Raw genomic sequence first — 16,223 nt, 5'->3', positions numbered from 1 at the left:
ATGCAACATCACATCCAGCATAAGTTCAAATCCATACATAACCATAGTTAATGAGTAGCATAGTTACTAAGTACTCCATAATCTAAATAGCATAGTTACTGTATTAGTACATTACATACCCATAGTCCAGATATTATAATAAACATAATTTCATTACAACAATGCCAAACCAGACCCTAAAAACATCAAGAATGCCAAATGATATTGTTGAGCTGCTCATTCATTTAAGATGCTATGGTTCCTCTTCAGCTTCACCTTGTTCTGTTCCACAACCTTTTGGATCTCACCAATGTGGAACTGCAAGTTCCTCCTCTCTTCAGTTAGCTTTTCCTTCTCTTTCAAATGGTTAAACTTCATGTTCCTAATGACACTAGATTGAGCAACGGTCACGTTCTTAAGCATGTCATACTTATACCGCAGCTTGCTGCTCTCATCATCTTTCTTTTCTATCTCTGCCCTCAAACTAGCCACTAATTGTCCAGCTCAGCTCTCTTCTCCTCTACGGTGTCCCTCTTAACCTGAAGATAGTTGAAATGAAGCACCATCTGCTCATGAGCATCCAAGAGGGCATTGGCATCTTCAACCAACTTCTCATAGTTGACGTGCAACTTGTTCTTCTCTTGTGTCAGATTGTGAACAACAAATGAATTCTCCAGATAGTCCTCAGTCTTATTTCGCTAGCTCTCTTCGTACATATCCAATAACTTGGGCAATGCATTCTCCATTGAATTTGTCCAAGTTGCATCAATCCATTCAACTAATCCATGATTTTTACCTTCGTGAAAACTACAATGTTAAACAATAAGATATGAGCTATGTGCCACAATTAGTTCAATGCCAACAAAAGAACACTTTTTTATATTCAATGTTAACTACATAATCAACTGAACCAGTATCAGCATCTGGGCAAAGCTTAATTAACAATTGTATGCTTGCAAGTCTATAATACATATCTGAAGTAAACAATGAGTTCTTGCACAAGCCATGCTCTAAAATAACAATCATCAGTGAATGCTTCCACATTGTCCTAAAAATATAAAAAACAAATAAACATGTCACACCCCTACGCGTAGTACAGATCCAAAGTAAACAATGACCTCACTTAGCATAGATTGTAAGTCTATATTACTAAATAAACAATAAGCATGAGCCTCTAAGCACTGACCACCTATTTAACTACCAAACTAGACATGCCAAGGTATGCTTAGTACATATTCACTACTAAATAATGATAAAAAATAGCATATTTAATGAAGGAACCTTCAATTAGCACATGTTTGACACATACCTTCTTAGCACTAGCAAGGAACCTCCTGCCTGTAAGAATACCTACGAAAGCAACACACCTCTGTGATGACCTCCCGTGTTAGTGGCACAAAACAAGCAAGTTTGTTCCAAGGCCCTCGAAATCGACGCCCTTCGTGACAGCATGGGTATGTGCGAGCAAAGCAAAGCCAAAGATTTGGAAACAAAACTTCAAAATAAGGTCCTTCGGCAAATCCCTCCAAGACACCATAGCGCGGCGACGAAGGTCGAAGGTGTGTGAGGCGGCGATGGCAAAGAGCAGAAAGGGAGAAGGTCTCGAGCAAGATAGGGAAAGAGAGGAGAGAACGAGGATTTGTGCGTTGACGTGTACCGATTCAAGCCGGTTTTGACCAAAACGGCTCGACCAACGGGCCATCTAACGCCTAAGACGGTTGAACAGTGTTGCCACGTCGGCAAATTAGGCTTTTTTGGCACAAACCCGTACGATTGGTTTTTGCAATCTTAGCCTTCAGTGTCAATTATTTTTGCAATTCACTCAGTCCATACACCATATCAATTGATGTCTCTTCCTTTAAAAAAATAAAGAATATTTCTGTAAACTCCATGGTACATTACACAATCACGCATCTCCTGATTACAATCCACTCTAGGATGACCTGAATCATTCTACATTCACAACATCACCATGTACGTTCAGCATATAGAGAAAACTCAAGAAGAAACAAGAATTACCCAGAATTTTTGAATTTATGGGGCGGGGGAGGAGGTAGCACAGGCATACACCGAAATCACCAGAAAAGCAGAAACTCGCAACAAAGATGTACAAGGTTGCAAGACAGTATGCACAGAACCTCAGTGTTGCAGCAAGAACCATACCGTATCAACATGTTTCTTCCTAGGTTGCTTCAACTGAAAGTATCTCAAGCTCTGCCCACCAAAGCGGAGATAATCTCGGCGTTGCTGCCTCCGGTGAAATCGCTAGCACTTCCCTTAGTTTAGTGGCGACCTCTCTCATACTTGGTCTCTTTTTTGGATCACTTTGGATGCAATCCTCAATCAACTCACAAATGGTATCTAGATCGTTTTCTTTGTGAGTCGTCAAGGTAGGGTCAAGCAAGCAGGATATGCTCCGGTCATCCTTAATGCACTCCATAGCCTGTGAGAAAAATAGTGACATATATTGTTACTTCTATATGCCATTTTTGTGGATTATGTAAGTTCACGTATTCAGTGTCTTTGTCATGCTTACTAAGTTCGCAAGAGAGCCCGTGTGTTCAGAATATGGAGGCTTTCCCGATATGATTTCCAGCATGAGTAGACCAAAACTACATACATTCCCAGCTGGATCAGTACGTATTGGCTCATGGTGCTCACTGGAGTCGTCATTCCTGGGCATCTTTTCTTTGGAAATTACTTCTTGCCAAACACTCATGTCGGCTATCTGTGAAAGGCTCGGTTTTAGGAGCAGAAGCGTAATACAATGTCCTCATTCCTGATCTTATTTCAACTTGCTTAAATTAACTCTAATACAAAGAGCGCACATGCACACCCCAGAAAAAAATATTATTCATCTGAACTGGACGATACTTCACCTTGTTTAGTTGCAGGGTACACAAAAGCACATGTAATTTATGTTAGTGTGACTTTTTTGCATAATGTCCAGAAAAGAGGTTCAGAATGATGAAGCAACAGCTGTGTGCTATAATTTCTTCTTTTCATGTTACCAAAATTTTGTGTAGGAATACAATTATGGCATTTCCATTGAAGATCAAATAAATAGAAGTTGTGAAATTCATAATCATGTACCTTTGCAGCTCCATCCTCAGATAACAATATGGCACTTGACTGTAGGTCAGGGTGTGTTATACAAGGGTTGAGCTCATGCATGTGTTGCATGCAGTATGCTACTCCCATAATTACTCTCATCCTACCATTCCAATCAATATGATCAAATCCCTCAACTGCAAAAGGCAAAGCATAATTTTAATTTGAGCACAAAGACTAAACAGTAAGCATTCTGACAGTAGAAGCTCTTACCATGGAGATGCTCATAGAGTGTCCCATTGCCTGCGTATTCTAACACCATCATCCTCATGAAAGGCTCCTCCTCCTCACAGTATCCAAGCAAGTTGATGAAGTTCTTATGATTAATTCGTGAGAGCGAGTCTATCTATGTGTTCAAAAAAGCAAGTTAGAAGAAATGAATTTGTTTCAGATCCACATTGCAGATTGTACCAACAACATGGGTTATTCCTCTTATAAGTGACACTGAATTACCTTTTTCCGGAATCTCCCCTCAGAATGCTTTGACCAATCTTTGCTGGACGCAAGCACAGTTGATACAACTGCTATCTCAACTCCACTTGATAAAGTTCCCTTATAGACAGTGTAGTGCGGATAGCTTGCCACAATGTTACTGAAGTCCTCACAGGCACCTTCCAGCTCTGAGCGTCGCAACTTGGGTACTCCTGTGGTACATCAGGAGAGCAAAACTTGTCACAGATGCCCAATTAAGAGGCAAATCAAGCAGGCATGTGGCAAGATAGCAAACAGAATATTTACCTGTCACAAATGCCTTCTGCAGCTGGCCACTGAGTCCAGTCTTCCATGGACCTATTGTTGCCACCGACTTGTTGCGGCATAGCAAAAGCATGCATGCAATGAAAACAAGCAACAGAGTAATTGATGGAATCACAATTGCATACAACCACTTCATAGATCTTTGTGACCCTGCTTCCGAAGGAGTATCAGATGACTTGGGTGGAGTAACTGGAGGATTTACAGCAGGTGCAGGTGCTTTGATGGGACTAAATGCTGAAAATGATCCACTCCCCGTAGAAGGAACAGGAACAGAAGGTGGAAGAGGAGCATTTGCAGAAGAAGGCGCAGCAAGATTGCTATCCTGAAGTAATCTGCGTCTAATAACCTGTGCAGCTGGGTTTCTTGCTGCAATTTGCATCGGAAGACGAGCTGGGGAAAGTAAGAAGGCATGTTATGGTACCAGCTGATGTATTTAAGAGCAAAGCTGAACTTGCATAGCAGTACCCTAGCTTACCGGAGAGATTGCTGGTGTCTTTTTTTTTCTTATCTGTGGAAGAACCAGACTCGAACCTACAAAGGTCCACATTTAAAAACTGCTATCATCAGCTTACAAATCCTTTTCCCAAATAAGTTATAGGAAAAAATATTTGATGAGCTAAAGGAGAATTGATGCAAATCCTGAATTTCCTTACCCATCATCAGCTCTTTGATTCAAATTATCCCTCCCAAGATGATCATAGATGTCGAAATCAGTTTCCTGATCAAAGTTACCATGGGAATTTTGGACCACGGGCCATTGAAATCTGTTGTTCGAAAGCAATCTGTCGAACAAGAGACATTGTATCATAAAATTTGGCTTGTTGATCAAACATTTCACAATGTTAACAAGTCAGACAACCTACAAATTCTTAAGTGATGCCATTTCTGCTATCTTCTGTGGAACTTCCCCAGTCAAGTTGTTATTGCTTAGGTCCAATATCTCCAACGTTGCAAGACCACCAATTTCCTTAGGTATCAGTCCACTAAACAAGTTGTTGGATAATACACTGCAAGAAGACACAACAAGGAATCAAAACATTGAAACGGTTGCAGCAAATGTTACAGTCGCATGCAAAGTAAAATTAGTGTATCACAATTTGCCAAAAGCAGTTGGTTAAGAAACAAGTGCTTGATTGATAGATGGACATCTTTTATGCTACTGAGTAAAATCGACACGACAGAGATTTCTGTGATTTTGTCTCATATTTGATCCACAGACGTAAACTGATATGTGCACATCATTTATTCTGTAAAGGATGGAACTTACCAATTGTCGGTTGGTTAGATATATACAATTTCCTGACTGATGGTTGGTTGACATCTTTTAAGCAAATTGACTTTGTTTAGATACTCATATCTGGCAGGAAACTTATGAAGGCAAGACAAAGCAGCAACCACTACATAATTACCTATTTATCCCTTTACCATATCGCAAAGAGATAGCTTAGGAAAAATACCAATATATTGTTATTCATGCGAAGCAATTTATATTTGTTGCGAAAGCACAGATACAAAACTGCATACTTACAGAGCCTGCAGATGACTAAGACTTCCTAGTTCTGGACCCAGGTTACCTCTTAATGAGAGATCTTTTAGGTTCCTGCAAAGGTATAGTTCACAGTAAGTACAATCATTAAGATGATAAATCAAGCCAGAACCCCTGAAAAATACTGAAATAGAACAACAGTAGTCACCAAATGTAATATCTTAAATATTTATTTGGTAAAGTTGTGGTACCCCACAGGAATTAAAAGATAACCTTGAATGCAAAACAGAATCATCTTGAATAACAAATGATTCTATTGAAATACTGTATGAAGGAGAGTCGCCATAAACCTTTCGATTTAAAATATGAAACAAGTAGAGATGATGAGGTAAATGCTTGATAATTAACTGAGTAGAAAACAAACAATTTCCTTGATAAGGTAAACTTCTAGATGAGGTGGTTGGCGTATGGAAGCCAATTTGGCACCAGAGCAACATGTCCTGAGGGGTTCTGGACCATCATGTTTTGCTTACAAGAAAATGTTCATATATCTAGTTTGGTGGTAAGATCAAGCAAACACATGTCTTAGCTTGGTTAAAACTAGGTATCAGGGTGTGTAGAAGTATGACAAGAAACGCGACCTTTCCTTTCAAACAAGTATCCATCTCTCTCTCTCTCTCCCACGCTCTCTTTTTGCAACATGGGCACGGCGCTGAAGAAGATGAAGGCGGAAGCGGGGGCAGAGAGACAGTGGCATACCTTAAGAAATAGGCTGCACAAACCAACCACTGTGAGGAATTTTTCTAGTGTTCCTTCTTGTTTGGGGGGGTTGCAATAAGTGTTCTTTTTTTGTTCAATTTGGCGGTATCATTGTATAAACCTTTTTTTTTACAATTCTATCATTGTATAAACCTTGATTCTCTTCATAATGAAATCCAGAACTTTGCGCATTCTCTAAATAATAGGAGGTAAAATCTTGGAGACGGGTTGCACGCGAAAATCTAGGATATAAACATAAGGCTATACTGTGCCAATCAGTTATCTTATATAGGAACAAACTTGCCAAAAAATCTAATCAAGCTAGCTAATGAAAGGTAGCCCCCATTTTGGACCTTCAATGCTATTGTATAAGTCAACAGTCTCACTTTATAGGTTAACAATCCCACGTCACAAAATTGAGAATACCAGCAGGAGAAGAAACCAATCACAACAACTTAGCTGTAGCCACTTGTTTGTGTTGGTGGAATGAACACGTAGTTCTAATAACCAGATTTCTGGTTGTTTTACGGCTTAGTATAAGCTTTTGAAAAGGCTTCCAGCTACCAAAAAAAAACATTTTCTGGAATGTGCGAACAATGTATCCATGGTAAATTCAAGATAGGCACTAAAAGAATCCTTAAGAATTACTCCCTATTCAGCCCAAAGAAGCACTCCTACAAATGAGTATATTTTAGGAGTACTAATTTTCCAAGAGTGTGTATTCGCCAAAGAAACCAGAGTTGGTCATTTATGTACTTATAATATTTCATTTTCCTTATTTGACCCAAAAAGTACTCCTAAAAATGAAATAATTTAGGAGTACAATTTTTTTCTAACTATACTAGAAAAAAAATACGAATGCGCTCCTAAAATCCTTCATAATATCTAGTCCGGTTGATTGAGCCTCTATGCTTGAGTCTACCTTCTCTGAATTGCTACACAAAGTGGAGACATGCTTGTCTTGGCAGTAACTCAATAGACTCAACTGATGCAAGTATGGTACTGTACTCAAGAAAGTCAAGCCACGTTAACTGTGAAGGAGAAAACAAGGAATAAACGGGGCAGTTGCCGATGCAGCATCCATTTAACAATAGATCAATACTACTAGTCTAAAACTACTCTTAAGCGAGAAAGATACAGTCAAATGGAAGACCCGTTAAAACAGAGGATGAACTAAATGCTCAGTTTTCTGATCATAATAATCACCAATGAATTACGAACTGCATTTCCATTTTCCAAACAGACTCATGAGCCAGTGGTAAACATAGAGGAGAAGAAAAACAAAGGGGAAAACATCCAACTCACAGCATCACAACCCTGTCATCGGCGCAGCGGACTCCGTTCCAACCGCAGGGGTCGGCGTCCAGCACGCTCCAGCCTGCCATGGCGCCATGCGGATCCTCCTCCACCCTCGACTGGAACTTGAGCAGCGCTGAGCCTGCACCACCAACACCAAAAGCCCCAGTCAATCGGCCACACCAGAACCCCAAGAGCTCAACCACAAAACCAAAAGCAAAAAAATGAAAAAGAGACACCGGCGGGCTGGCTGCCCGTACCTTCAAGGTTGATCGCTGAGCAGCCACGGCCGACGCAATGAAGCGCCAGCGCGAAGACGGCGCAGTAGAGCAGCGCGGCCATCTCCCACATTTCCACAGGCGCGCGGCGGCTCACATGATCCTCTTGGCGAGCCTCTTGAGCAGCCTGGAATGCATGGTCAGGCGCGAGGGACGCCCATGGCGTGGCGCGGGCGCCTACCTTTACCTTTGCTGGCACGGCAGCAGAGCCTCAGCCTCACGGCACGCTCCCGCTCCTGCAGCTGCATGCAAGAAAGACAGAGACACAAAAACAGCTCAGAAACGTGGGAGGAGGAGCTGCAGAGGAAGCTTGCATCGCTGGAAAAGCAAAGGGGCAGCTTTGGCTTTTTGCCTGGTGATTCGCCTATGCCAATTTCGCTTACGCCGCACGCGATTCGATCCGAGGAGATGGAGAAGACGGGGGGAGGAAGACGGAGGGGGGAGGGAGGGAAACAGCGGTCGTCCGTTCTTGGAGGAACAAGTAGTAGTAGCAGTAGTTGGAGAGATCAACGAGGACAACACAGCTAGAGAGAGAAATTCATACACACACACAACTCACAAGCAGTATAATATTCGCAGCAGACAACGGAAGATAATATTTAACGGAGCTCCAATCTCCCAATGTCTAAGATTGCGTTTTCTTGGGAGGAAAAATGGGGAGGAAGAATTCTGCGGCCATCTGTCAGGCGATTCCGCGCTGGGATACCAGGTTGGGATTAAAGAATTGGATAGGGCGGTCGCTGTCGAGGGCCGGGACAAGGGCTTCCGCAGCCCACGCGAGCCTCGTCGTCGCCGGCGACGGATTCGACGCCTAGCAGCATTTTAAAATCGGAAACAAATTGCAGAAATCCTTTGGTGCTCATCTCATCATCACAAATGTCAATAAAATATGCTCCAATCCCATTTGGCATTTCTATAATCACTCCCCCGAACCAATCGCAATCAGTCATGCTCGGCGACGCCAAATGCGATTGCAACAAAAATCGTCTCCTTTCTCTCTCTCGCCGAGGGCGCTTAGCATTAAACCAACCAGGTCGAGAATCTCGAAGGTTGATACGGCGAAATGCTTGTAAATAAAAATTTCAGAGGAGGGCAGCTTTTGAAAGGAAGCGGGGCGGAACGATCCTTACCCGCTTTTGTTTTCGATTTCGATTTTCGGAACAATGAGGAGGATGGTCGGCGTTCGCGGGTCGGAGGCTTGCCTCCCCTCCCCCTCCCGGGGAGATCCTCGAAGGAGGGGACGGTGACGGTGACGGTGGCCGGCGGCGGGCGAGAGAGAGAAAGAGGGGGTGGACGGAGGAGGAGACGTGCGGTGGGCCCGCGGCCGACAGGCGGGACGCGCAAAGGAAGGAGGGGCGAAAAAAAAAATTAGCTGGAAAAATGATTTTTGACGATTTTATTGATGATGCCCGGGTCCCGCCTAGCTGTCCGCCCGTATCCTTGTTTCTTTCTTTCTTTCTTTTCCATTTCTTCGCTGCCGGGATTATTATTCGCGTACTGTCTGTTTGTTGGCTCCCACGTCGTGTAGTTGCCTCTTGTCGTGCGCACCAGTCTCCAGCTTGCCTGCCTCCAACCCAGAGTGTTATCTCCATATTTGGCGACGGCAATGGAAGTACAAAGTTGCTGAGCAGGGAGCTGCGTCTCTTTTTTCCTCCATCGAAAGGGAGCTGTATCTACTGTAGATTTAGAGCAAGTCCAACGAGCCAAACGAAATGGACGCAAAATGTTCGTCATTTGTCTGTTTGGATGTCTAAAACCAACTCCAACATGTCGAGATTCGGTCCGTCTTTTGTTCATTTGTGTCCGCCGAAGTGACGGCATCCGGTCGCTTTCAAATTTTATTCAAGAATGCGTCCAGTCAACCGATCCATTTGATCCGTCAAACTTTTATGCATACAAATCTAACTAAAAAGCAATGTTGCGCATAGTTTACAACCAAAGCATCTTTTAGTTCATATAATATACTCCTTTTTTTTTAAATATAAGTCTTTTTTAAAAAATACTGCAAACTACATACGAAGCAAAATGAGTGAATCTATATTTTAAAATATGTCTATACGCATCTGTATGTAACCTATAGTGGAATCTGACTTATATTTAAAAACGGATGAAGTAATTAGTATACGACTAGAAAACTTGTAGGAATTGAGATGACATGTATTTCAAATCACATGAGTAGGAATGACAAAATAGATGCCATTTGATTCACATCATTGAGTCTAAGCTAATGTTTATTTTACTTTGAAATGTGGAGGATAGGACCTATTTAGGAACAGAAATGCATTTCTATGAACCAAAGAGCTCTAATGAAAAAATTCCTAAGAATCCAATCCTATAGAATTTCTATGAAATTCCTCCTAACCAAATGAGGCCCAAATAAATCACAAGGTTTTACACAACACTAATAAATATTTCCTCCGTCCCAAAAATCTTGTCTTAGCTTTGTCTAGAAATGAATGTATCTAAATACTAGAACTTGGCAAGATACATTCATACCTAAACAAATCTAAGACGAGATTTTGGGATAGAGGGAGTATTTTACAATTAAATTTAAATTGTCACAAATATATTGAAAGAAAAAGAGTCGATACATCTCTTGGTTGCCAAGGTGAGTATACATGTACTCAACCATATCATTTTAGAGTTGAATGTGAGTTGTCAAATCATGCATTTCATGATGAAATTGGATGAACTGTGCGAACGTTGTAGGTCCATGATCAGACACGACATTCTCACCCTGAAATTAAAACCGTTGGTCAAATGGTTTCACCACGCTCATACTCTATGATCATGTTGTGCATGACCACACAACCATTCATCACCATCCACATCTTATGTTGGCCCCAGTTTCTAGCGGAGGGACGAACGATGGCCCATCGAGATTGAAGCACACCAAAAACGTGCTCCCCATCCTTCCTAGCACTCAATTATGCTTGGCCAAACCTAGCCCTCTTCTCTCCGATCAAATTGGAGATTGTCTTCACAAGAGCTGAGTACTAAGGATAGATACCATCTTGTAGCTAGTATCCCTTGTTGCGTGGTGTCCATTGATTTCAAAGTTGACCTCCTGATAGTTGCCTTATCCAAGCCTTCCGAACACCGTAGTGCGATGAAGCATGTTGGTGTCATTGTGACAAATTCAGAGATCTTATGAAGTCTCAACTTCAAGTATGATAGTGCAAGCTTTAACATGGCCCTTATATTGTCCCTGTGAGAGATCGATAGAAGAGGTGTATAGAGGAGGGGTGAATAGACTACTTGCATAATTAAAATCCTAGCCTTTTCCTAATTTAATGCTTCCAGATTTTAGCGATTCTAACAAGTCTAGTGCACCCTACACATGCTAGTTAACAAGTATGGCAGCGAAAAGTAAAGATTTGCACATGTAGTAAGGAGTAGATTTTAGGAAGATCAAACACGAAGAAGTTGACACGGCGATTTTTGGCATGGTTCCGATAGGTGGCGCTATCGTACATCCATGTTAGTGGAGACTTCAACCCACGGAGGGTAACGACTGCGAGAGGCCACGCAGAGCTCCACCCACAAGGGGTCCACGAAGAAGCGGCCTTGTCTATTTCACCACGGCTTCCATCCACACAGGACTAGCCTCACTCATGATAGATCTTCATGAAGTAGACTGTCTCCTTGCCTGTACAAACATCTTGGTTGAACTCCACAACACGAAGTAGGAGGCTCCCAAGGGACACGTAACTAATCTAGAAGGCACCACCCTCCAAAAGGTAATAGATGTGGTAGAACGATGAACTCCTTGCTCTTGTGCTTCTAAAGATTGTCTCCTCAACACTCAATCACTCTTTCTCAGATTTGGCATGGGTAGGAGAGATTGATCTTGTGGAAAGCAACTTGGGGAGGCTAGAAATCCATGTTCAAATGGTTGGAATGGAATCTTTTGATCTCAACACATGAGTAGGTCGCTCTCTCTCAGAAAAATGGATGTGGCAAGTGTAAGTGTGTTCTGAGTGCTTCCTATACGAATGAGAGGTAGGTGGAGGGGTATATATAGGCATCTCCCAAAATCCAATTGTTACAACATTATTGCTCAACTCGGTGACACCGAAATGTTAATCTCGGTGGTACCGAGTTGCACTAAATGTGGCAACTTTGAATTCTCGGTGAGACTGATATAGGAATCTCGATGGTACCGATACGATGACCTAGACTGGTTTCCAAACTCGGTGAGACCGAATTCAAACTTGGAAATTCTGAAACTTGAAGTTAGCTCAACAAAATGTTGGTCACCCAATCTCGGTGGCACCGATAGGAATGTTGGTTGTACCGAGATGGTGGGATTGGCATAGGATCTGTCTAAGTGTAATGTCGGTATAGTCAAGTGAGAAATGTTGGTGGTGCCGATTTTGCATATTTGGCTTGGGACAAATATATTTTGTGGGAAAGTGGATGAGAATTTTCGGTGGCTATCTCTAAGCACTTGAGCAACCAATTCATAATAATACCTCATCCCCTTTTAATAGTATTGGCTTTCCTATGGACTCAAAGTGATTTCTCACAAATGTAAAACAAAGAGTCTTGTTGCTTGAAGCTTGAGCCAATCCTATTTCTTTCTTCATCAAAGGGGCTTCTCCTCACAATCCTTTAGCCAAAGCTCTATCTAGACTATACCTGAAATATACTAGGTACAAGTGTTGGTACAAGACACAATGTATGTTGTCATGAATTATCAAAACCACAAAGGGAGCATATGTGCTTTCATCCTACCAAGCAAATGGACAGTTCTTCCACTTCAAGTGCATACAATGTATGCTTCCAAGCATTTTCGGAAAGCCCCTCTCTTCATTGATCGCCAACAACTGGATTGTATCCACAATATTTGGCTCTCTTAAGTACTCCATGCCAAACACTGCTAGACTCGCAAAACTGGTGCAATGATGTAATATATGTGGAGTCAATCATGCAGACATACTCATCCACAAGATCACTAGAATTTCCGTATGCAAGCATCCGAATAGTCCTAATGCATTTTTGATAAGACGAGAAGCCAACCTTTCCAAGGGCATCTTCCTTGCATCTAAAGAATGTTGGAAATATGCCCTAGAGGCAATAATAAAATGGTTATTATTATATTTCCTAGTTCATGATAATTGTCCATTATTTATGCTATAATTGTATTAACTGGAAACCGTAATACATGTGTGAATATATAGATCACAATGTGTCCCTAGTGAGCCTATAGTTGGTTAGCTCGTTGGTCAATAGATAATCATGGTTTCCTCATCATGGACATTGGATGTCACTGATAGCGGGATCACATCATTAGGAGAATGATGTGATGGACAAGACCCAATCCTAAGCATAGCACTAGATCGTGTTGTTCGTCTGCTAAAGCTTTTCTAATGTCAAGTATCATTTCCTTAGACCATGAGATTGTGCAACTCCCGGATACCATAGGAGTACTTTGGGTGTATCAAACGTCACGACGTAACTGGGTGAATATAAAGGTGCACTACAGGTATCTCCGAAAGTGTCTGTTGGGTTGTACGAATCGAGACTAGGACTTGTCACTCCGTGTGACGAAGAGGTATCTCTGGGCACACTCGGTAATACATCATCGTAATGAGCTCAATGTGACTAAGGAGTTATCCACAGGATGATGTGTTACGGAACGAGTAAAGAGACTTTCCTGTAACGAGATTGAACAAGGTATAGGGATACCGACGGTTGAATCTCGGGCAAGTATCATACCAGTAGACAAAGGGAATTGCGTACGGGATTGATTGAATCCCCGACATCGTGGTTCGTCCGATGAGATCATCGTGGAACATATGGGAGCCAACATGGATATCCAGACCCCGTTGTTGGTTATTGATCGGAGAGGTGTCTCGGTCATGTATGCATGGTTCCCGAACCCGTAGGGTCTACACACTTAAGGTTCGATGACACTAGGGTTATTATGCGAATAGTATGTGTGGTTACTGAAAGTTGTTCAGAGTCCCGGGTGAGATCCCGAACGTCACGAGGAGTTCCGAAATGGTCCGGAGGTAAAGATTCATATATAGGAAGTGGAGTTTTAATCGCCGAAAGAGTTTCGGAGATCGTCGATATTGTACCGGGACCACCGGAAGGGTTCTGGGGGTCTACCTGGAAGGGACACCAGCCCCGAAAGGCTATGTGGGCCAAGAGTGGAAGGGAACCAGCCCCTAGATGGGCTAGTGCGCCTCCCACCTCAACCCAAGGCGTAAGAGAGGGCTAATGGGGCCAACCCTAGAGTGTGGGGGCTACCTTGGGCGGCAAGCCCACCCCTAGGGCGCCGCCCCTCCTCCACTTGGCCGCCGGCCCTCCCCATCTAGGGATGCCGCACCACCTAGGGTGGAAACCCTAGGGGTGGCCCACCTCGTCCCTCTCCTCCTATATAAACCCAAGGGGTTTTGGGGCTCGTCACAATTCATCTCTCTCTCTCTCTCGGCGCAGCCCTGCCTCTCCTCCTCCTCGTCCTCCGTAGCGCTTGGCAAAGCCCTGCTGGAGTACCACACAGCTCCACCGTCACCACGTCGTCGTGCTGCCTGAGCTCTCCCTCAACCTCTCCTCTCTCCTTGCTGGATCAAGGCGTAGGAGACGTCACTGGGCTGCACGTGTGTTGAACACGGAGGCGCCGTTGTTCGACGCTTAGATCGGAATCTTCCGCGATCTGAATCGCTGCGAGTATGACTCCATCAACCGCGTTCTAGTAACACTTCCTCTTAGCGATCTTCAAAGGTATGAAGATGCTCTACCCCTTTGCTCGTTGCTGGTTTCTCCTAGATAGATCCTTGTGAAGCGTAGGAATTTTTTTGAAATTACTACGTTCCCCAACAGTGGCATCCGAGCCAGGTTCTATGCGTAGATTCTATGCATGAGTAGAACACAAAAGTTGCCGGCGATGATTTTGTCAATTGCTTGCCGTTACTAGTCCTATATTTTTTCGGCGGTATTGTGGGATGAAGCGGCCCGGACCGACTTTACACGTACGCTTATGTGAGACTGGTTCCACCGCCTGACATGCACTTAGTGTTGGGGAACATCGCATGGGAAACAAAAAATTTCCTACGCGCACGAAGACCTATCATGGCGATGTCCATCTACGAGAGGAGGTTTGGATCTACGTACCCTTGTAGATCGCACAGCAGGAAGCGTTAAGAAACCCGGTTGATGTGGTGGAACGTCCTCACGTCCCTCGATCCACCCCGCGAACCGTCCCATGAACGGTCCCGCGATCCGTCCCACGATCCGCTTCAATCTAGTGCCGAACGGACGACACCTCCGCGTTCAGCACACGTACAGCTCGACGATGATCTCGGCCTTCTTGATCCAGCAAGCAAGACGGGGAAGTAGGTGAGTTCTCTGGCAGTGTGACGGCGCTCCGGTGGTGGTGAAGGATATACTCCTGTAGGGCTCCGTCCGAGCTTCGCAGAAATACGATCTAGAGGAAAAACCATGGTGTTCGTGGTCGGGCCGCCGTGGCAAAAGTTGTCTCATATCACTCTAGAACCCCACTATATATAGGAGGAGGGGAGGGGAGGCTTTGCTTGGGGTCCAAGACCCCAAGGGTCCGCCGGCCAAGGAGGTGGAGGAGTCCACCTCCAATCCTAGTCCAACTAGGATTGGAAGGTGGAGTCCTTCCCTTCCTTCCCACCTTTTTTTCCTTTTCTCTTTGATTTTCTATCTCCTGCACACAGGGCCCTTTTGGGCTGTCCCACCAGCCCACTAAGGGCTGGTGCAGCACCCCTAAGGCCTATGGGCTTCCCCGGGTGGGCTGGCCCCTCCCGGTGAACATCCGGAACCCATTCGTCACTCCTGGTACATTCCCGGTAATGCCCGAAAACTTTGCGGTAACCAAATAAGGTCATCCTATATATCAATCTTCGTCTCCGGACCATTCCGGAAACCCTCGTGACGTCTGTGATCTCATTCGGGACTCCGAAAAACATTTGGTAACCACACATATAACTCAATTATACTAAAACATCGCCGAACCTTAAGTGTGCAAACCTTGCGGATTCGAGAACTATGCAGACTTGCCCCGAGGTACTCCTCAGTCAATATCCAATAGCGGGACCTGGATGCCCATATTGGATCCTACATATTCTCTGAATAACTTATCGGTTGAACCTCAGTGTCAAGGATTCACGCAATCCCGTATGTCATTCCCTTTGTCCTTCGGTATGTTACTTGCCCGAGATTCGATCGTCGGTATCCGCATACCTATTTCAATCTCGTTACCAGCAAGTCTCTTTTCACGTTCCATAATACAAGATCCCATGACTTATACTTTAGTCACATTGCTTGCAAGGCTTGTGTGTGATGTTGTATTGCCGAGTGGGCCCCGAGATACCTCTCCGTCACACGGAGTGACAAATCCCAGTCTCGATCCATACTAACCCAACGGACACCTTCGGAGATACCCGTAGAGCATCTTTATAGTCACCCAGTTACGTTGTGATGTTTGATACTCACAAGGCATCCCTCCGGTGCAAGTGGGTTATATGATCTCATGGTCATAGGAACAAATACTTAACACGCAGAAAACAATAGCAATAAAATGA

The 16,223-nt window shown here is 43.7% G+C and overlaps 1 protein-coding gene across 3 annotated transcripts; it reads right to left on the bottom strand.

Annotated features, from left to right (window-relative positions):
- Positions 1–1,809: 1,809 nt before the first annotated feature.
- On the bottom strand, positions 1,810–9,010 carry LOC123444090 (protein MALE DISCOVERER 1-like). 3 transcript variants are annotated; one of them, XM_045120705.1, is made up of 13 exons: positions 8,796–9,010; positions 7,648–7,907; positions 7,397–7,529; positions 5,375–5,446; positions 4,710–4,853; positions 4,500–4,628; positions 4,322–4,377; positions 3,829–4,236; positions 3,544–3,734; positions 3,304–3,436; positions 3,073–3,227; positions 2,516–2,707; positions 1,810–2,422 (listed from the first exon to the last, which is right to left on the bottom strand). In XM_045120705.1, the coding sequence occupies exons 2-13, from the start codon at positions 7,736–7,738 to the stop codon at positions 2,162–2,164; spliced, it is 1,965 nt and encodes a 654-aa protein (XP_044976640.1). In that variant the 5' UTR covers positions 7,739–7,907; positions 8,796–9,010; the 3' UTR covers positions 1,810–2,161. The 3 variants fall into 3 exon arrangements, with proteins under 3 accessions (XP_044976640.1, XP_044976641.1, XP_044976642.1); XM_045120706.1 differs by lacking the exon at positions 8,796–9,010 and adding an exon at positions 8,018–8,352; XM_045120707.1 differs by lacking the exon at positions 8,796–9,010 and adding an exon at positions 8,225–8,352.
- Between the last annotated feature and the right edge of the window lie 7,213 nt (positions 9,011–16,223).

The sequence above is a fragment of the Hordeum vulgare genome, chromosome 3H (assembly GCF_904849725.1).
Source record: "Hordeum vulgare subsp. vulgare chromosome 3H, MorexV3_pseudomolecules_assembly, whole genome shotgun sequence".
Classification (NCBI taxonomy): Eukaryota; Viridiplantae; Streptophyta; class Magnoliopsida; order Poales; family Poaceae; genus Hordeum; species Hordeum vulgare.
This window is presented reverse-complemented; position numbering and strand designations above follow the sequence as displayed.